General features: G+C 37.3%; 1 protein-coding gene across 1 annotated transcript in view; it reads left to right on the top strand.

The window, feature by feature from the left end:
- Positions 1-17,368, top strand: part of vps37d (VPS37D subunit of ESCRT-I) — a 41,370-nt gene extending 24,002 nt beyond the window's left edge. Inside the window, exons 3-4 of the mRNA XM_084413755.1 lie at positions 7,320-7,402; positions 15,948-17,368. Coding sequence (XP_084269881.1) covers positions 7,320-7,402; positions 15,948-16,430 — 566 coding nt within the window. The 3' untranslated portion in view covers positions 16,431-17,368. The remainder of the gene's footprint in view (positions 1-7,319; positions 7,403-15,947) is intronic.
- The last annotated feature ends 5,179 nt before the right edge of the window (positions 17,369-22,547 follow it).

Below are 22,547 nucleotides of genomic sequence, written 5' to 3'. Positions count from 1 at the left end.
GGCAATAAAAGTTTTTTTAGGCTATTGATATAGAGTGTTGTTATTGTTAACTAAAATTATTAAAAACTGAAATAAAAATGTATTAAAGTTAAATAGAAAAAGCACATAAAATGACTAAAAGTTAAACTAAAATTAAAATGAACTGAAAATACAACAATAAAAGCTAGTTCTAAATATTATAATAGTATAAATGACAAAAGCACATATCAAATGAACTGAAAATATAATAATAAAAGCTAATTCAAAATATGAATTGATAATATAATAGTACACTGTTAAATTCTTTAGTATGAAATTACAGTATATTCCAGGTTATTAATTACATTACTTTCACAGTAATTCCACAGTAGGTTTTGTGCATATGTACTATGAAGGTACCCAGCATGCAGTGCGGCATGAATATATCATGCTGTTTTCGTTTGTCACACTTCTGACTTGGCTAGATCAGAAATTTGAATATGGATATACAAGAATAAAAAAATACATCATTGCTCCAGCACTTAAGGACTCCTTTTTGAAAAAGCATGCTTAATTGTATTGAATTTGTACTTCAAATAAGTAATTACATTGTAATAATGTCAAATTAAAGGTTTTACTTCAAAGTAGTTTTAAAGGAGTACACTTATTTTGATGTGTTGACTAACACAGCAAAGCATGTGCTTGATTATAAGACATAGAGGTAATTATGAAATTACATACTACTTAAGTGTACTTAAGTGGAAGTTCAGCTCATTGCATTTCATATACATTTAAACTACAGTATTTACATTTAATTGAAATTAACATCCAATTAAGTGTTTTCATCTAAGCACATTCTTAGGAATTACGTTATTTCTGTTGTAAGTACTCTTTTTAAAAGTATGCTAAAGTGTACTTCTTTTTCGCAAGGTTTGTCCTGTGAAAAAAAAATAAAAAAATTCCCCTTCCGGAGACATTCAATATGAATGCATTTCTTTTAAAAATGCTAACAGAATTCTAAAGTCAGACCTCAAATGACCTTTTGTTTGGAACAAAACAATTGTGTTCAGTCAATGAAATCAATTAGCATTATGTATTCATGGAGAGGGGGGGGGGGCAGAACCTGTCTCTGGTCTATTGATCTCTGAAGGTCAGCTCAGATGAATGATGATTTTCTTTCTCTGATTGGCCATTCCATTCATGGAATGGCCATTCATGCTTCTAATTGGTTGAAATCTGAACAATTTTTATTTTTTTATTTTTTTGCCTTTGTTTCTGTTTTGGATCCACGTGACCACTTCAAGCAGAGGATCGGATCTGACATGTCACAATAATAGTGTTGGGTCCTTAGCTTCATATCCATCAGTAGCCATTGTGACTGTGAGATCACAGAAGCCCCAGGTCATTTCTCTGGCTCCAGTAGTCTTCTTGCCGTGGAACGGACGCCCCGCAGCACATCTACATGGTTTCTCCCCAGTATGTAGGTCACCCACAGCTGCTCCCCAAGTGTTTGTTTGGCTGTCTGTCGCCTTCCATTACCGTTTCATTGCGTGGGTCTCCGGGGTCATGCACGTGGTGTGCCACTCCCCCCTCGCTCACGCTGACATGCCTCTGCAGTCACAGGGTCACAACATACAGATACACACTAATGCATGTGACATAGTGGGCCTTTGATTACTCGTGTTCTGAGAGCAGGACATATAAAAGGCTTTTTTGTGAGTTATTGGCAAGGCATGTGCCTGATTGATCTGTGAAGCTCATCATATATGAGTCAGTGGGAGAATCTCAAATGGATTATATATAGAATGGAATGGCAATGGTATAATAATGATATGCTTCAATAGAAGAATGGTATTACCACTATTTGGACGTGGTATTATGGTGTTGTCATGTTGTTGGTCACTACACAGAAAAATTGTTATATGTAATAATTGTGTAATTTCTAAACCGTTGGCATGGTAATACCATTCTTCTATTGAAGCATACCATTATTAATTAAGCAATTCATACTTTTTCAAATTAAATGATATATACTGTAATGTTTCACTTTATAAATGGTACAGTTAATAACTTTTTACTGTAGTACTTTTACATTTTTTCCTAATTAAAATTAGCTTTTTTTTTTAACAATGTTGGAGATTATGATAATCATATAGTACCATTATAATTACCATCTGATACCTTCATTGTACCATGGTGCCTCCACAGTAATTTTCTCAAGAGCATTTACGTCCTGTAATAGAGGACGTTTGTTGAGCAGCCCTGGCTTATTGGAGCGCAAATGGTGTCATTGCCTTGACCTGTTCAGCTTTTCACATCCCCTGTGGACTCAACACATCTGCACATTAGCATAATTGCCGGTTGCCATAGCAACCCCAGCACAACACTTAGAGGTCCCGAGCCCCTCACTCTCATCAGTGGACATGAGCTAACAGAAAGTGATTGCGTCCACCCTCACCCTCAGGGCACTGCAATAACACTGTAAAGAGACCTGAGTGCAGCTTCAGTCCTGCACTTTACACAAAGACTAAAGCAGTGGAGCTTCTTCACAGCTGAACACACTCACGATAGGTTTTCACACACTGTTGTGGCGTTCTTTTGTCGTGCTGGCACAGTTACCAGCCCCTGAGAGATCTGTTTGTGCAGTGGGACACTGTCAGCTGAAGTTTTTTTTTTTTTTTTATGTACATTAATGTTCCATTTATTACAACGTGCACCAAAAGAACCACAAAAGTACACTTTTTAAAGAGGACCTATTATGCTTTTTTACATTCGTTTACAATGTTGCTGTTTTAGCATGAAGAGGTCTGAAAAGTTACAAAGCACAAAGTCACTCCAAAAGGTGTTATTCTCTATATCAGTGTGCACTGTTTCGGAACTCCCCCTTGTAGTCTTGAGTTTTCTTCCGGGAATGTGCATGTCAGGCCTGTTTAAGTTGCGTTAGTGTGTTAAACTCGTGGTTATGGTAAGGGAAGTGACATTTCCGAAACACGCTCAAAGCGGTTGACCAATCACAACACACTGGTCCAGCCAACCAATCAGAGCACACTGAGCTTTTCGGAAGGATGGCTTCATAGAGACAGGACTTAACCAGAGCGTTACTGACAGACTGAAAAGAGAGGTGCTGCAACAATGTAAAGTATGTGATTTTTTTTTTTTTTTTGATTTTTTAACCGTGAAGCATGAAAACCTATTGTAATAGACCCTAAAAACTAAATCAAGACACGGTAAAAGGGTATAATATGGCCTCTTTAAAATAAAGGGGATTTTAACAGCAATGCCATAGAAGAACCATTTTAAAAGCCGCTTTCCGACCAAGTAGTTACAGGAACTTAGTTATAGGAACTGTCCACTTCTAAACAGTTCTAAGAACTACTCTCCCCCAAACTCGGTTTTGCTGTTTGCGTTCGCACTGGCCAAGTGGCCATGGGAACTGACAGGAGGGGTAAGGGAGTGACGCAAGCACGGTGACTTTTATTTTGACGGCGCGACGGACCTTTATTTTGGCGGCGCTGAGAACGCCAGAGCAAACAATGGGCGCATTCTCTGTGTTTATTAGTTAGCGATCTGTCTAACAGTACTGTTTAATATGTTATTAGATAGAACTGTTATAGAAAGTAGACAGTATATGAAAAAAAGGTTATTAGCCTATGCCGTGTGGTTGATGTCCAGTGTTGCTAGCTGGGCAGATAAACATATGTTTGGCTTGGCCCCCTCAAAGTTGCGTTGGATTTTCTCTTCAGCATAAAGGTTTAGAGACCCATCTATCACTGTTTTCATGTTTGTATAGTTAGTTTCTGGAGTAAATATATAGGCTATAATCTGTGTGTTTACATTATAGCTGTTTTAAAAATGGCGGGTGCTGGTGTTCCGCGTGCGTTCGGTCAATCAGCGTACACTAACGTCACGGGTAGTTCCTATAGTGCTGGTTTAGACCATTTAGACCCTACTCTGAAGTAGGACCTAAATTAGTTCCTCCAAATGGAGTTCCTAGAACTAAAATCGTTCCTAGTTCCTGCGGTGCGAACACGCCGACATCCGGGTACTTTAGCCAGTAGTTCTAGGAACTGTGAAAAGGTTCCTCCGGTCGGAAAGCGGCTTTTAATTCCCCAAAGAACCTTTCAGTGAACATTTTTACTACTATAAAGAACCTTTTGTGGAATGAATAGTTTCCATGGATGTTAAAGGTTCTTAATGGAATCATAGATGCCAATAAAAAACCTTAATTTTTAAGAGTGTAATCATACCATGTTTCAGATTTTTATTTAGTCATATGATAGCTTTATGTGAAGAACAGAGAAAATTAAGCTATTCTCTGGAAATCCTCGTATGCATAGCTCATAAATCTCATGCTCACGCTTGCACGTTCAAATGTGTAACAGCTCTTGACAGACTGACAGCTTAGTGGGTGACCTGTTAACTCTGTGGATTGTGCACACTGCGGTTATGTCATCTGTCACCGTAAATTATCAAGCTCTTTAAACTGGGTGGATTCTGATTGGCTGTCAATGTTTTTATCATTTATCAGTTTGAAAAAAAAAATTCTGAAAGTGATTCCAATGAGATTGTTATCGTAATATGATCTATGCTATGTTATTATAATAACATTGTAATGATTTATGTGTAGTGTAAAGTTACTCAAAACTATGGTATATAGTCTTTTTCCCTTTCATTGGCATTGGACTGTTATGCTTTGCACAATTCTATTCTTAATTCCTTTTGAGTTTAGATTTTGGTTCAGATAGAAATATTGTATGTTGACCAGTTTTAGTGTTACAATTTTTTTTTATCTTTTGACAAAAACAAAAATTTCATGGCAACCCATGACATTCTACTCTTCTAATCCTATAACACACTAATAAATGAACATATGAACAGCAGATATATTAAACATTTGAACAAAATATGAAATATAAAAATATAAAAAATAAGAGCAATGACATTCAAGGTAAAAATAAGAATAAATTTAGCAGCATTATCTCAGTTATCATAAGAAACATAAGAGCTTTATCTTGATTCTGAACTTTGAATAAAAATATGAACAGCGATTATATTAAACAATGTTTAATATTGGTACCATATGATAAGCCTCATTGGTGATATATTTGACATGTGGGGAGAGAGTTGTGGAAGGCCTATACTTCATGTTAAACATAAATATATAGCAGCAAAAACAACGTCGGCAGTGTTGACGGCAAAATAGGCTACAGAATAATTCGTTCTGTATTGAGAGGTGCAATATTTGAAAATCGATAATATTTTTTTCAATTACATTTATATTGTATTTATATGTCAAAACTTTCAAACATCAAAATGTCATTTATTAATATGTATTCGTGTCAAAATGACATAGAAACATCTTTTCCTATTCTATTTTGCCTGGGAACGCTTGAAAAATAGGCGTCGGTTCTATTTCTAGCATGCACGCGTTTTCCGCGCGTCTCGAGCTGCGCCCAGACGCGTGTGTCACGCACGCAGGCAGTTAACATGGGAGCCGAAATAAAAACGGACACGACACGCAGCCAGTGTGTCGCCGGCCTTACAAATCTGGAACACGGTCATTCTTAGAAGTATCGATACTAATAAATTAAAGGAGTCATAACCTGCAATTTTCACTTTTCCACGAGAATCAATGTATGTTATGTTCGACTAACGATTATACACTGGCCGGGAAGCCGATATTTAAAAGTGAAGCGTTTGTTTACCTCAGGGTAAATAAACCAGCGCGCGTGCACGCGCACTCAAATACGAGATTTTGATTTCAGCTCCCTCTTGACGTCATGAGGTAGTAGGATATACCATATATGGACACCGCAGCAGGAAGCCCACACTTCCCCTCGCCCCCTCATATTCAGTTCAGTCGAGAAAGATGGAGAAACCGAGTGCACACCGGACTTGCTCTGTGGTTGATTGCCATAAAAAACATAACACCAAAATCGGACGAAACTATCAGGGACCAATGGATGATATTCATTTTTAATGACGCTGTCCCAACAACCCCTTTCAACTGCCGTGCAGAGCCATATAGAGCGTCCACGACAGCCAAAACATCGCATTGATCTCGCGAGACAATAATGCCTTCAGAAATAAGGGTAAAAGTAGGTCTGTGTTTATTTTTTTTCCACTTTTCTTTTTTAGAAGGGCCTGAAAGACTATAATACAGCAGTAGGTATCCAATGTAATACTAGGTTATGACTCCTTTAAGGAATCGTGACGTTTTTAATTTCCGATTTACTTTTGAAGTATCGGTGCACCGTGCAACAGAGCAAGGTAGGCAACGTACTTCCATATGTCACTCCTCGCGTCATCTTTTTCTACGAGTCGTGAACCACTTGTACATGTGTTTTGTCACATGACACTGACAGCGGCAGGTTCTTTGCTGTGTGCGTCAGGAAAAAAACACAGACGTCCATAGGAAGGCGTTTTTTTTTTTTTAAAGTATCGATACTGATAAATTTAGGTATCGTGACGTTTTTAATTTCCGAGTATCGCGGTACTTTTGAAGTATCGGTACACCGTGCAACACTAGTTCTTATGCTTTCAAAGCTAGCTTGCTATTGCTAGCCTCTCTGAAATTGTCTACCCTACCTTTAAATGTAAATGAATAACTGGTATTTTTTAGGGGGGGGGGTTCAGTTTTATGAGGAGGTGTTTACTTTTCCTTCGCACTGCAATGAAAACTGGCCAACTAATGAGATGAATGCCTTTGGTCACATGCTCAGAGCTGGCGCTCACGTATACAGCATTATGGACAGTGAATAGCCGAGGAAGAATCCGGAACCGGCTCTCTTGTCTCTGTACTCTTGGTGTTAGAAACGTTTATTTGCGTACTGCTGCCATTTTGTGCTGCTGTATTTCTGTTTCTCTGTAAGCGCCACCTACTGTCAAAGCATGAAGCCTGAATTCTTTTTTTATCCCATGCAAGAATTTTTTGTAAAATTTCCATGTGGGCCTTTAGTTCATTAGTGAATATCATTACTGCAAAATAAAATACACAATGCAAAACTTTTTTCCCCCTGCAGATATCGATAACGGCTCATTTTGGTAAATGAGATGATAACTCGGTAGTGAGTGATTGAGTCGTTTTGTGAATCTGTTCAACCAATGGACTGAAAACAGCTGGCTCAAAAGAATCATTCACTTACTCTATGTAACAGGAGGTTGTCTATTTATGATCTACATTATTTTGTGTTGTCTTTCACATTTGTTGTCGTGGGGCAGTAGATTTAGCAGTGGGGCAACTGGGGTGCCACAGAGTCACAATGATATCTATAGAAATAACTTTCACTCCTCACAGTTCTGAGCCAGTGTCATGTTGAGAATTGAAACTGACTGAGATTAAATGTTTGTGGTTTTTCCAGAGGTCCTCACGGAGAAGCACAGCCCTCAGACTGCCCACAGTCTGCTCCAGGAGGAGGTTGCACGTGCCGAAGAACAGTCTGAGGTGATTTGAAAGTCCTTTGCATCCTTTATATCCACAGAAACTCTTTCTGTGTCTTTTATGTTCAGTCCCTCCCCGCTCCGTATCAAAAGACTGGTTACATTTTGACATGTTATTTTTTACCATTGAATGCACTGTTGAATGAACATGCCCTGTGAACTGAACCAGAACAAAGCAGAATGAAAGCCTGACAAAAGTGCAGAAAGTCCTTACTCTACATGACACAATCCTTGTTTACACAGAACCGCTCTGAATATAAAGGTGACGTGAAGGTGAAAATCCACTCTAAAAATCCACTAACCTCTAAACTACTTACAAAGATGGATCTGTGATCTAATCAATGATTTAAAGCATTGACAGCCCATAAAGCCCATGTTATAAATAAGAGATGAGGCTAACACATCAGAGCTGATGTCATGTCTCCAGCACTGTGGTTTGTCCCAGAAGTGGAAAACCAGCACTCCCAACATTTCATTAAGAACATTTCTCCTCACTTGGTGTTCAATTGTTTTTCCTGCTACTGTAGATATACAGTAGGTGTATAACTAAACCTATATGGAATTAGCAGGTGCAGGTGTTCTTGCTTATTGGCCCAAGTCATACTATACTCAATAAGTCTCAATAATATTCCCTTCTTCAATATAAGTCTATGAGACTTTTTTTTTTTGCCCACCAGGCAAAATAATGCATTTCTGATTGCTTAAAGTAATAGTACTCAAGAAGTTGCTTTATTTGCGCTGTCATTCGCATCTGTAGCACAGGTGCAGGACAAGTTTGAAGTAATAGACTGTACAAATTGTTCAATATGAATACAACAGTTGTTGTAAAATTAGCCCTCATGGTCTCAGAAGCATGAAAATGGTTTCATCTGTTTGTATGGATATAATTACATTTTTCATTTTGCCTTGTAATGTCTGTGTATCCCTGTTTTTCATCCATGTGCTCATGTTCCTTGTTAACATTCATTACTAGTATTGGGAAATCAGGCTTGTTTGCACGTATCGATTCCTTTGAACAGTTTCGGGTTAAAAAAAAGGATTCAGGTATTTGTTGCAAATTACTACTGTTCAAAAGTTCAGGGTTTGTACGAATTGTTTGTTTTTGAAAAAAGTCAATTTATTTGATTAAAAATACAGTAAAACTGTATTATTGTGAAATATAAAATGTACAACTTAAATGAATTGTTTTCTATTTTAATATGTTTTAAAATGTAATCTATTCATGTGATGGCAATGCTGACTTGTCAGTCTTCAGCGTCACATGATCCTTCAAAAATCATTTTAATATGCATATTTGTTGCTCAAGAAACATTTCAACGTTGAACATTTTTGAGGAAACCATGATGGATTTTTTCAGGATTCTTTGATGGATAGAAATCTTTCGTAACAATGTAAAAATGATAAATTTAGAGCAAAAAGCAAGGCAAAAAAATAATTTCTTTGTATTTTAATAAAATGCTATTTATTAAAACTGTTTCACATACAGATCAATGAGTCAGTGAGTTGTTGACTCAAAACTACGTGTTTACAAACCATTTGAATGGATTCATGGAAAAGATTTGACTCAGAAGAACGATTTGTCCACAAATTGAACATCGCTAATCATTACGTGATATGTTAGCATCACAGACTATTCAACAAAGGGCTTAAAACAGCTCAGCACAACATGTGCCATTGGAAAAATACTTCTTTTATATGTGTTCTCTTGTTGTTGTCTCAGCCTCCCTCAGCTGTGTCTGATTGATCCACGTTGGGTTATCCGTCTTCAAGCTGTAAACAAGCACTGTGTCTTCCACCTCACACAGGCCCGATCGATAGCTTTGTGACTTTGTCATTATGCCCCTGCCGTCTGATTGATGATCTCACTCCGTCGTAAGTAAGTTGTACGGAGAGCCAGACTTCAGCAGGACCCGTGCCAGACAAAACATCAGAACGACACGTGTGTTTAAAGCCGTGGATTCCCGCAGGACTTGCATATTCTATTAGTCTGGAAAAGGACTGACAGCAACCGTTCATAGACTGCTGTTATATGAAACTATAAAATTTTAATGATGCCTTGATTGAGGAATTATTAAGAGCTAATAAACAGCAGGAGACCACATGAAACACTGTCGGAGGGCTCTGCTTAATCCATGAAGACAAACAGTCGTTTAAAAAAAAATTGGGGGGAATTTATAACTTTTGGATACTTGTAACTTTGTGTTCATGCAATAGTAATTTTACTTTTGATTACACTGGGAAACCCCACTGAGGTAAGGCATCATTACTGTTGCTCATGCTTAAGCGATTTCAACAAACCCCTGACCCTAAGTAATAACTTGTAATGTAGTGTTTGCCATGTTTGTTTGTTTAAAAAGGTTTGCTATGAGATTTTTGCCTGCCAAACATTTAAACGAGTGAAAAAAATCCCATAGACTTGCATTGAAATGGGGATTTGGGCCAAAAAACAGTTGTTGTTTTTCATCCCAAAGGTACTCTATTGCAGGGGTATTCAAATACAATTTGAGAACATCCAGTTACACAAAATTCCTTAGTGGGAAAGGTCCGGATAGATATTGGCATTTATCAGTGCTGTAGTACAGCACAGTAACAACCGTACTTGTCCGAACTATGATTTGTGATCAGTTGTTTTCAGGACTATTATTAAATATATTAAATGAGACCATTCAGACACATTTTAAGGACATGATTGTACAGGCTGTACTTGTAGGCTATTACTATTTGTCTTGCTGCATCAAGAAAAAATAGGAAATTACAGTAAAACTAAAAGTATTTAACAAATAGGTACACTTACAAAAATAAAATAAACTGCACATGTGATAACATATCTGAGCAAAAGTGGTTGCATATTAATCTGTATGCAAAAAAGTCACTGTTGTACATGCATTGGGCATTTCACTAAGTTGAATAAATAATAATAATATCTAAGTGCACATTTATTAGAGAGCAAAGGAGAGTCCAATAGAGGAAAAAATCTGACTGCACAGACTTTGTTACATGCATGCACCAGTTGTACACTAAAAAAAAAGGTTCGTTGAATTTAATCAATTTTTTTATTGTATGTGGTTGCACACAATTGATTTTACCTACATTTAAAGGGGTCATATAATGGTACATGCACTTTTACAAGTTGATTGTACTGAAGTGTGTGTTGGCAGTGCCTGTTCATAACCATCATATAATGATAAAAATCCATCCAGTGTTTTTTTTTTTTAATCTTCTTATATGTTTTCCCCCGTCTCAAATCGAGCCGTCTGACCGTGTGACGTCACACGGTCGGACGCCCCTCCCACGATTGTTAATTGACAGCAGCGTTTCAACACAGACCCGCCCTGAGCGAGCTGTCATCACAGTCCGCCATTGTTGATACGCTGGAGCAGAATGGCGTCTAAGCGGTTGTGGTGTTCTGTTCTTCTGTTAATATTAATATTAATAACGAACACAGCAGTCATTTTGATGTTCCTAAATCCGAATCGCTGAAGTTTTGGGAGTTTTGTTTTCGAAGGGAATATTCCCCATGATCAACGTCAATGCTTTCATGTTTGCGCGAATCATTTCTCACCAGACTGCTTTATAAACGAGGGTCAGTATAAAGCTGGTTTTGCTAAGAAACATTCCTGCCGTGACCTCATGTCAGTGCTTCAGCCCTGACAGTTGTACCTAACACTGCATAGATAACGTTACGCATCACTGACAAGCCTACATTTACCGAAAAAAAGTTTTTCATGACCATTAGCTGTAACATCAATCTGTCAATGAACTAACGTATACATCAGTAAACACATAGCGTTTTTTATCTCACTACTTTACCCTGCCAGTACACACAAAGATAGATCAAAGTGACATTACGTTAACCAACCATTCAGAAACGTCCTGTTCGAGCCTTAATTGTCTAACTTTTTCGGGGCCGTCATCTTGTTCTGGGTCCGACTCCGGTTCAAATTGATATGGTTGCACAGATGTTTCCTCAGAGACTCCCGCTGCCATTCTTTCTCCAAAATATACCCTCAACTGTTGTCAAGGCAACAATCCACGTGTGTTGTTGTGGCAAAATGCCCACAGAACAGAGGGGCGGGGTGAGCAAAGCTCATTATCATTTAAAGACGCATGCACTTAAATGGCGTGCTGAAAACAGAGCTGTTTTTGACCAGGTAAAATGAGTGTTTTCTAACAATACTAAAGAGAATTTTTAATTAAAGTATATTACAAACTTTTCATTTAGACCCTAAAGAATCATTAACTTGTACAAAAATGGCATTATAGAATCGGGCATTTATATAGCGCTTTCATATGTACTACTGTACACCCAAAGCGCTTTACAATCATGTCAGGGGATCTCTCCTCAACCACCACCAGTGTGCAGCATCCACTTGGATGATGCGACGGCAGCCACAGTACAACGGCGCCAGTGCGCTCACCACACACCGGATATAGGTGGAGAGAGGAGAGAGAGTGATAGAGCCAATTCAATGTAAGGGGATTATTAGGAGGCCATGATTGGTAAGGGCCAATGGTGTGTGGCCATGACACCGGGGTTACACCCCTACTCTTTACGAGAAATGCCATGGGATTTTTAATGACCACAGAGTCAGGACCTCGGTTTAACGTCTCATCCGAAGGACGCTGATGGTCATTATATGACCCCTTTAAACAAATGTAGGTAAAATCATTTCAAAATCAAAATCATTTGTTTAAATGTAGGTAAAATCAATTGTGTGCAACCACTTACGATAAAAAAATTGATTCAATTCAACAAATCATTTTTTTCAGTGTACCTCGCATCAATGACTGATGGGAAAAATTACACTTTTTTTTTCTCCTGCCAATACTTTGAACTGTAGGGAAAAAAATTGTGTGAGTGCAATTCTAAGACAGTGGTGCAGCTGTTCATTGCTAAGCTTGGTGTGGTACTTGGTGTTAATAATGTTCATTGTGGAGAATGCTGACTCACAGCAGTATGTGAAACCAAACATGGTCAGGATGTGTAGTATCACTTTATTTGGAAATCACCTGCCAACACCATCTACCCCCAGAAAGTGGCAGGGTCACAATTACCAACCTGCTCTTTCAAAGCCACATTTTCTTGCAGTTCAGTCAACTTCATTTGTAGTGATGCAACATTTGCCCATCTGAAGATCTGTTTTGCTTCCTCTGGAAACTCATTTGTGACCAAGAAGGGGTTCTGTATGATCAGCAGCATTTTCCTTCAAGAACAAAATCATCAAATTGAGACTTGAAGTTGTCCATCAGCTTCTGTATGAAGCTAGCATGGCAGGTCATATCTTTCTCTCCCTGGGTTTGCTCCAAAAGTTTGGGGAAGTGGACAAGTTCACCTTGGAGATCCAATTTCTTCTGGAAATCCCGGTCAGCTGTTATCAAATCATATACTGTGTTGTTCTATCCCTGCAGCTCAATGTCGAGCTCATTAAGATGTGATGCAATGTTTGCCAAAAATGCAGCTCTTTGCATCTTCTCCACATCTTCCAAAAACTCTTTTCACTCTTTTGCTGTGATAGGAAAGCTTTGATCTCCTCCCGAATAGCCCAAAGGCGCTCTAAGACCTTGCCTTTGCTGAGCCATCTGACATTGCTGTGCAGTAGTAAGTCATCATAGCCATCATAGACACCATCCATCTGTGATGGCGGAGACCACGACTTCAGATCCATCCCTCTTTTTTGTCAGCATCCCTTTGATGGCCTCATGGATGTCTTCTCCTCCTGTGTGTGTCAAGAGTTGTTAAACCCAACAGAATTCCTTCTTTGTTTCATCTTAGAATCTCACAAATACCAGAAGCTGGGCATTATCAATGCTTTCTGTTGATTTATCCACAGCTCAAGAAATGCACTGTGTATTCTGAATGGCCTCATCAAGTCAGCACATCTTTAGCTAATATGTTCTTAACGTTGACATTTTTGACGAGCGCTATGGACTCGGAGTATATAAGGCACATTGGTTTTGAACTTGTTGCGGGGAGAATGAATGCATTATTTTCTGTCCATTTTCGCTATCAACTTTTCTTTTCTTTGAACAAGCCGTACTCATAGAGAGCGAGACATTGCACTGGTGTCGATCCTTTTTGAAAGCTGACTAAAATAATTTTATTGACTTTTTTATAAAATAATTTTATTGATATTGTTTAATGCTGTTCAGTATGTATTGGTCTTTTGCTGGGTCCGGACATGGACTGTGGTCCACCATTTGAATTTGACTGCTCTATTGGATTGAGATCTGGTCACTGTGAAGGCCATTTAAGTATTGTGAACTCATTGTCATGTTCAAGAAAACAGTCTGAGATGATTTAAGCTTTCTGACATGACGAGAGATGGTTGTGCGTGACAATCCCAGTAGATCAGCAGTTTCTGAAATGCTCAGAAAACCTTGAGCCTGTCTGGCACAAACAACCATGCCATGTTCAAAGTCACTTAAATCACCGGGGGGTGTGTGTGTGTGTGTGTGTGTGTGTGATAATTTTCTAAACTAAACGTTTTTCATGTAGGTTTTTGTACTTTATTTTGCTTAATTTCAAATAGCGAAAATTATTTTTAATAGTTTTAGTTTTAGTAAACAGTAACAACACTTCCCAGAACACCCATAGCAACCTGATGTTAACATGCTAAAAACAGTCAGAACATCTGAGTAAACGTATCGCAACGCCTTGGCAACCACTAAGTTTTACTTCTGAAAATGTACAAATCACATTTATATTTTCTGAAAGGACAAGAGGAACTTAAAAGACGTATATTTGTATGCATGCAATAGCTTTTGGATCCTTTTACTTTATGGAATGGTAGCTTTACCTGCAATTATAAAATGCCAATGTGACGTAGATGGGGTAGGACATCATATTGCGGAACCTCATTTATTTGTTTATTTATTTGAGTCACACATTGCATGTTATTGTCCTACACTGATGTGTAGTTTGCCAAGGGCAGTGTCTTAAAAGACTTTATTGTTCTGTCTGCGAGTACATTTGGGGGTGGGTTTGTGCAGACGAGGCTTATTAATTATTCAGTCCCCCATACTGAGACAGACAGAGTGCAGACACCTGCCCCTTCCAGCAGAGGCTTCAGTAGACACACGAGCTCATGTTAAAATTATCCTGCCATTTATTTGTGCAGACATGTTTGTGCGTTAAACTCTACAATGCAAAAAAAACAATGTCTAAATTCATTGATTTTTCCCTGCTGTAAAAAACAAAACAAAAAAACATCTTAAACAAGCCTAAAGTAGTCTTTATGGTTTTAGAGAGGTTTTAGGAACTTTTATGCTGGTCAGAATGGGAGATCAACTAAAGTAGAACAGATTTCCCAAACAGAGGTTCACGAAAACATGTAAATAAATAAATAGGCCGAATTTAAAACTGAAATGTGCAATTCTTGCTATTCAGTGCAATTATCAATTCAAAGGCTGCAAAAATAAAAGCTTGAAAATGTTAAAAGCTTTAGGTTTTGAACCTTTGAAAGTGAAGAATTCAAGAAATAAAGGTCTAAATATTAGTATTGCCACTTTTAGTGTGAAATAAAATTATTATTATTATTATGATCTAATATTCATTTTTTAATTATAATTTAATTACAACACTACTATATTTCGGTCTTTTATTTATTCGGTATATTATTATTATTATTATTATTATTAGTTTTATTATTATATGCAATTTGATTGGGTTCCTAAAACACAGAGAGGTTGGTCGTGCAGTGTTATATATGAATACATTATAATAAAAACAAATCAGAATAAAACCTTTACTAAAAAAGATGACAAAATATGAAAGCATTTGATCTGTTTATTTGCCCTGTGATCATTAATTAACATACGAATGTGCTGTTAAATTATTAAAATATGTGACCCTGGACAAAAACAGTCACATGGGTACATTGGGTACATGCTTTCCATTGATGTATGGTTTATTAGGATAGGACAAATCTGGAATCTGAGGGTGCAAAAAAATCGAAACATTGAGAAAATCGCCTTTAAAGTTGTCCATTTGCATTTATGCTGCATTCACTCACAAAAATAAATGTTTGATATATTTACAGTAGGAAATTTACAAAATATATTCATAGAACATGATCTTTACTTAATATCCTCATGATTTTTGGCATAAAAGAAAAATCAATCATTTTTGACCCATACAAATATACCCGTGCGAGTTGTGACTGGTTTTGTTATCCAGGGTCACATATTTACTTAAAATCTCAGGGGGTACATCAAATAAATACTTAATATTTAAGGGTTTCCCCAGAGCTAGACCATCTTAAACCTGCTAAGACCAGCCATCTTTAAGCAATTTTTTTTCCCAGCTGGGTTTATTTAACTCAAAATTATTTCTTGAAATGGTAGAATCAATCAGACTGCTTGAGATTTTGCCACTAAAAGTAATTTTAAGGTTCATATTAGGTGTAAAAATAACTTGTTTTATGCAACTGGGCTTTGACATTTGCCTTGGAACATGATGAGTCAAAAAGACAACTGCGTCACACTTGTTATGAATCCGGCTTGACTTCCCGCCCTCTAATACCTGTTTATTTGTCATTTGACCTTCACAGGAGTTGCTGGAGAGGTTCATGGAGGGCCACGTTCCCCTGGAGGAATTCCTTGATTCTTTTCAAAGCCACAGGAAGACGTACCATATCCGCCGCGCTCAAGCCGAGAAGCTCCAGGAGTTCAACAGACCCGACAGGAAAGCGAAGAAACGGGAGGAGGAGCAGAAGAGGGAAGAGGAGCACAAGGATTCCCGTCCCAACGGCATCAGCGCTCACCACGGCCCTCCTCGTGTCTTCCAGCTCAGATACGGTCTGACCCCGGCCATCCTGCTGCCTCTTTCCTCTTCCTCGGCTTCAGTCCTACCTCCTCTGGACTCACGCTCATGCCACCCGCGGGTCTCAGGGCCTGGCGCTCCTCACTCCTGCCCCGGGCAGCCCGTTGGCCTGAGAGTAATAGGACAGTTACCCGGCTGGCCGGTGAGGCCGGTCCGATTGCAGCAGCTGTACAGGCCCAGTCCCCATCAGTCCGAGCCTCCGTGTCGATAACGCTCAGCATCGCGAGTTTGACGTGAAAGCAAAAGTCCACAAATTACGCAATGACCACGTGAAGCCTTCATCGAGTCGATGTATAATACTGATGCTGCCATGAAATCAAACTAGGGCTGCACAATCAGTCGCAATGAAACCGCACGCGATTTGGCGGAGGCTGCGATTATTTAATGAACACCAGAGGGCGCTGCCAAACATGCCTCGCCGTAAAAGTACGATAACGCACGTCATTCCAGGAAATCCCTATCGGGCATCATCGCTGTAGCTGAATAAACAGAAGATTGAAACACTTTGATTAAACATGACTAATAAACACACGACTGCCTTATTCTGTGTAAGACGCCGCATCATCTCACAGAAGGATGCTCAACTGTCGTTACGAAGTGAGTTTGGAGTAAAAGCATGTTATTAAATGTCGTCTTTTGTCGGACAAGAGGTTCATAAATGCTTCTCATGTTTGAAGCGTGTTGCTTTTTCAAATGCACGTTATAAGTGACTCAAACTCACAGCGTTTACAGAGCCGTACATCAACGACAAGCTGAGCTTAAAAAATAATCGCAGCCTTTGCGATTTCATAATCGCGATAAGCCAAATCGGTTTAAGTGCTATTACGTGGAAATTGCGATTAATCGTTCAGCCCTAAATCAAACATTCATGTACCCAAAAAGGGAGGATAGCAGAAAGCCATAAAGTATTTGTTAATGTTGCTTGTCGTTGTGGCTTGTTCGTTTAACTTGGTTGTGTTTTGTATCTGTGTGGGTTTAGTCGGGACGTGGCAGGAGTTTAGCTGCTGTTTGAATGAGGGAAGTGCCGTTTCATGAGACACTACTTTTTGACTGGAAGGTCTTTCGGACCGCTGAGGGACTTGTGAAATGGCACCTTTTTGTAATGTTAATGGATGTTAAATAAAGTCTAATCATGATGTTTATTTTAAACCAATACGTGGTCGGTTTGTACTTTATTTTCTGTTTCCTTGGTGTTGGTCTTAAATTTACTATACTATAAAAATCTGTTTTTGCATTCCACTGCGCTACTTTACACAAAGAATCTTTCTTGAAACAACACATTTGCCTGAGATTCAAAAATTACATAGTTATGAGTATGAGTATACATTTTTTATTTTATTTTTTAAATAAAAACAATCTGTCCAGAACATCACAAATCTGGTCAGGTTTCACCTCAACATCACATGAATGAAATTATTAATTAAGAAAAGAACCATAATATATATACTGTATATATATATATATATATATGGGTTGTGACATTATTTTAATGAAAATTAAGAACGATTTCCCCTAACTCTCATTACAATTATATATATATTTTTGTACTCTAATGTACTGTTATGTATGCAAGAAGTACAATTCTTTGAAAAAATGAATTATTAATTGAGAATATTGTGAATTTCGGGCTCATTACAGTAATGAGAACCATGTAAACTGTACATAAAACTATATGCAAAAATATTAGTTTTCTTGATGGAAAATAAAGTGCAGTATTTTTTTTGGGGGGGGGGGGGGGGGGGGAGTGAAATGTGACCCAGACATCACATAATCTTTCGTGAGATTATTCGTTATTATTTTTCTGTCATCAGACAAGTTTTGTTTTATTAGGGATTTTTCTTCCAAGTAATACAAAAGGAAAAAGATGTACAAGTGTAAGTTAGATGAACTGATTATGTATGTTTGTCTGTGTAAGACTCGTTTTACAATGAGAACGGTTCAGATGGTTTATTTATTATTTACACAGCTGCAGCTGAAGTCTTTGAAAGCCCAACAATTTGTTGTTTCAGGTTTTTCAGCCATTGCAGTGGAGTCTGTAGTCAGAATGTATGGACACGCTGTTGTCTTTTGACTAAGTTCTCATAGATTTGCTCCAGGGTTATGCCTTTATTTTTAAGTAGGGTTACAAATAAACGTGGCTTATAGCACAAAATCCATTTTAGTAATGTGCTCAGCGCCAATGAAAAGCATATCTAAGAGTAAGGGATTTATTTATGGAAATCCTGTTATGGAATACCCCATGTGGACATCAAACACTGTTTATTTGTTAGGCTTTTATATCCAGGACGGGAAGTTCTGCATTCATTTTCAGTGCTTGTGTTGTATTTTAAACAGCTATGGGAACATATGTTACGTTATGAATCATTACGAGGGTGAGAAGGTATGCGCCTGCACTATTTATCACTTTGTAGGGATCAGTGAGAGGTGCAGAGCACAAATTACACGTGTTTTTCTCTTAGAATTTACTAACCTTCATCTGTTTCTGACATGAGTGGAATTCAGTAAAACTAATTCTGCAAGTGCCAAGACCTAACCTGCACTGTGTTTGCACTTGTCTAGATCCATTAATACATATACGTTAAATATGCATTTCATCTCTTTAATGATGAGCATGATTATTTCTGAAATAAAATTCATTTCGACATTTTTTCAAAAGTCAAAATGTCAGGGTAATACCACTGTCTAGAAATGTACAGTAGTAGAGAGAAAAAAAGCCATCAGGAGAAAAGAAAACCTTATGGTGGTTCAGCATAATCAATTCATTTATAAATAAAAAAATTACAGAAATAACAGTTCAGTAATGACAACACTCAAAGTATTTTTAGAATGATAATTAATATGGCAATGTTAATGTATTTGGTTTTGGCGGACTAGATCTGGTGCTGCTGTTGCTGCTGAGCAAGTATGGACTTGCCTTTAGATACACAGACACGCTGCTTTGAGAATGTAAGATATGCTGCTGGTGCATGAATAAACATACATGAATCCCTTTTCAGATCTAGGCAGGTGGAGCTGGGGGAGGTGGAGGGTTTCAGAGGAACTAGCCTGGAACACTAAACCAGACTATATAATGTTGTTTGTCACCCCCTTTTAAAATATCAGATAATATGAGCTTTTTGGTAACACTTTACAATAGGGTTTTATCTGTTAACATTAGTTTACTACATTAGTTAACATGAACTAACATTTAAAGGGATATTTCACTTTAAAATGAAAATTCTGTCATCCTTTACTCACCCTCAAGTTGTTTCAAACCTGTATGAATTTCTTTCTTCTGCTGAACACAAAAGAAGATAGAGTGAAAAATGTGCGTAACCAAACAGTTAACTGGAACCATTGACTTCCATAGTATTTTTTTTTTCCTACTATGGAAGTCAATGGTTCCAGTTAACTGGTTGGTTACTGACATTCTTCAAAATATCTTCATTTGTGTTCAGCAGAAGAAAGAAATTCATACAGGTTTGAAACAACCTGAGGGTGAGTAAAGGATGACAGAATTTTCGTTTTAAAGTGAACTATCCCTTTAAAAATATTTCTAAAGCGTGTATTAATCTTAGTTAATGTAAATTTCCTAATATATTATTAAATCACAAGTTGTATCTGTTAATATTATTTTATGGGCCTGAACTAACATCAACTAACAATGAACAGCTGGATATTTATTAGCTAATATTAACAAAGATTATTAAATACTGTAACAAATGTATTGCTCAATGTTAGTTAAGTAATGCATTAACTAAAGTTAACAAATGGGACCTTTTTGTAAAGTGTTGCAAGCTTTTTATGACAAAACAAGGTTATACTGAATATTTGTAAATAAATAATGAATTACTTGTGAATAATAATAACTTTTTACCTTGAAAATTATTATTTTACACTTTGCCGAATAAATGGCTAATTTGTATGAATTTGTAAAATCTCATTCATATGGTTTCATACATTTGCTATCTTTTTTCTGTTTTCATACACATCAATAATAATTCATGCAAAATCGGCACCTCATAAAATAAAGTCTTCATGGAAAATAATTTGCGATGTACTGTATATATAAGTGAAACAGCTTAATCAACAACAACAAAAAAGTAGGGCGGGACATTTTGTTCATTGTATTGATTGGGTTGATTTGATTTAGTTGATGATGTCATGTGAGTGACAGGTTGCCCCGCCCTCGTGCCAGTAAACATGTCATCAGAGAAGAAAAGAGATGTCTCTGCAAGAGGGAGGGGAAGCTATTTTGAATTAAGATTACGAGGGCAGATTAATTTAAAAAACAGTAATGATGTGCATGGGTAAATCATTTATAATATATAGCTACTGCAATGTTCCATAAAAAAAAAGAATTGTCAATTTTGATTTCGTGGTTCTCATCAGATCGAGTTGGTTTTGAACCAAATTATGAAAATGTCTTTCCTTTTCTTTATGAAAATATATCAAAAATGATCCAAATATTCAACAGATTACCTTGAGAAATGTGTCAATTGTGGGGTCAGAAATAGCTACAGTATAAAGAAATGGAATTAATCAGAGCTCTGTTTTCCTGATGCTGTGATGAATCCAGCCTCAGTATGACATGAAACTCACTTAGATCATCTACTAAAGGAGCATGACATCACTGTTCAAGAATTAGCATGAAGCCTAGAGGCACAGTGGTTTCTAAGAACTCAAAGTCTCTTCTCTGAGTCCATGACCCTTCAGACATCCCGTCATGTAGCTAGCAGCATCGGTTCGCGAGGTCATACAGAGTCCACATCTGTCGACTCATCATCGGCACATCTAGCACAAGGTGACCTCGAACATGATATCCCTGATCCTATTCCCCCTCCTCAGAGACCCTCAAATCCTGAAACTCCAACATGTCTTCATTTTCATTCCACTACACTGGACATGCAGAGGGGTGATTTGACTCTTAAAAGCCAGAGTTCGTTTATAAGTCTGCAGGGTTTTATTCGCGCTGTGGATTAGCTTGTTCTAGCATGTGCTTATCGTGGAGCAGATCAGTGTTTTCCATTATGGAGGCAGGAGGAATGTTGTCAACACATAAACAGGAAGGTGTCTCTGTTCTTTAATGATTTCATTTGGTCGATTTCATGCTGCAGATTTCAACCGGGTGTAAACACAACAGATGTCAATCAAGGAAATGCACAAGGGCAATATCTGTAATGCATTATTTTACCTTATTTTCATGCTTCCATCATTTTTAACATATTTTCATATTTTTGTTATATTTAAGAAATTACCTTTTATAAATGTATATCATATTCATTTCATCATCACAAACTATGGTTCAAAACTTTAGGGTCAGTAAGATTTTTTAATGTTATACAAAAAAAACTGTAAAACAGTGAAATATGATAAGAATTAAATAACTGGTTTCTAATTTAATATAATTTAAAATGTAATTTATTCCTGTGATGTCAAAGCTGAATTTTCTGCATCATTACTCCAGTCTTCAGCGTCACATGATGATTCTTCAGAAATCTTTGTAATATGTTGATTTGCTGTTCAAAAACATTATTATTATTATAATGTTGAAAACAGCTGTGCTGCTTAATATTTTGTTTGGAAACAGTGATTCTTTATATATATATATATATTGTTTCTCATCAAAAACTTGTGATTTCTCATTCAAGAATCACTGAATCATTGAGAAACTTTTTCTCAGTCACCTCAATGGCAAAAAGTGTCCCAATCAGACTATACAATATACATACACAGACATATATATTTAAAACTGTAATCAAAATTATTCAACCCCCATTGCAAATCAGGTATATTGGCAAAATGTACAGACTTTCAGCTGTTCAAAATGAACAAATAAAAAAAAAGTCATTGAAATAGCTCAATACAACAAATGTTTCAAGTGGTTTCTCCAAAATCATCTGAAAATGCAACTTTGTATTATTAGATGTTATTTTCTGGGTTTTGAAAGGCCATGAAAGGTGTGGTCCTCTGCAACCAAGATATTATTGAAATGGCTAAATCTGGTCAATTGGGATATTGCTCATGTGCTGGATGTAAATGTCACAATGTCCACAGAATTATTTCAAAGCACAGTGACACCATGCCACTACCATGCAGAATGTAAAGTGCTGTGACTGGTCAAGGAAGATAGTGAGCATTTTGACAGGAGGATGAAAATGCCCTGAATGTGGGACCTCAAAGATCTGGGGTAAGCCAACGGCTATAAGAGGCTGGATTGAGAGGTTGTGTACCAGTTAAGAAAACATTAATAAGTTTTATCTACCACAAAAAAAAATAAAAAAAATAATAATCACCTTATACATTTGCCAAAGAATATAAGGATTGGAATGTGGAAGATTGGAGCCAT

This window comes from Rutilus rutilus, assembly GCF_951802725.1.
Source record: "Rutilus rutilus genome assembly, chromosome: 7".
Classification (NCBI taxonomy): domain Eukaryota; kingdom Metazoa; phylum Chordata; class Actinopteri; order Cypriniformes; family Leuciscidae; genus Rutilus; species Rutilus rutilus.
The sequence above is the reverse complement of the archived record's forward strand: the minus strand, read 5'-3'. Positions and strand labels throughout refer to the sequence as shown.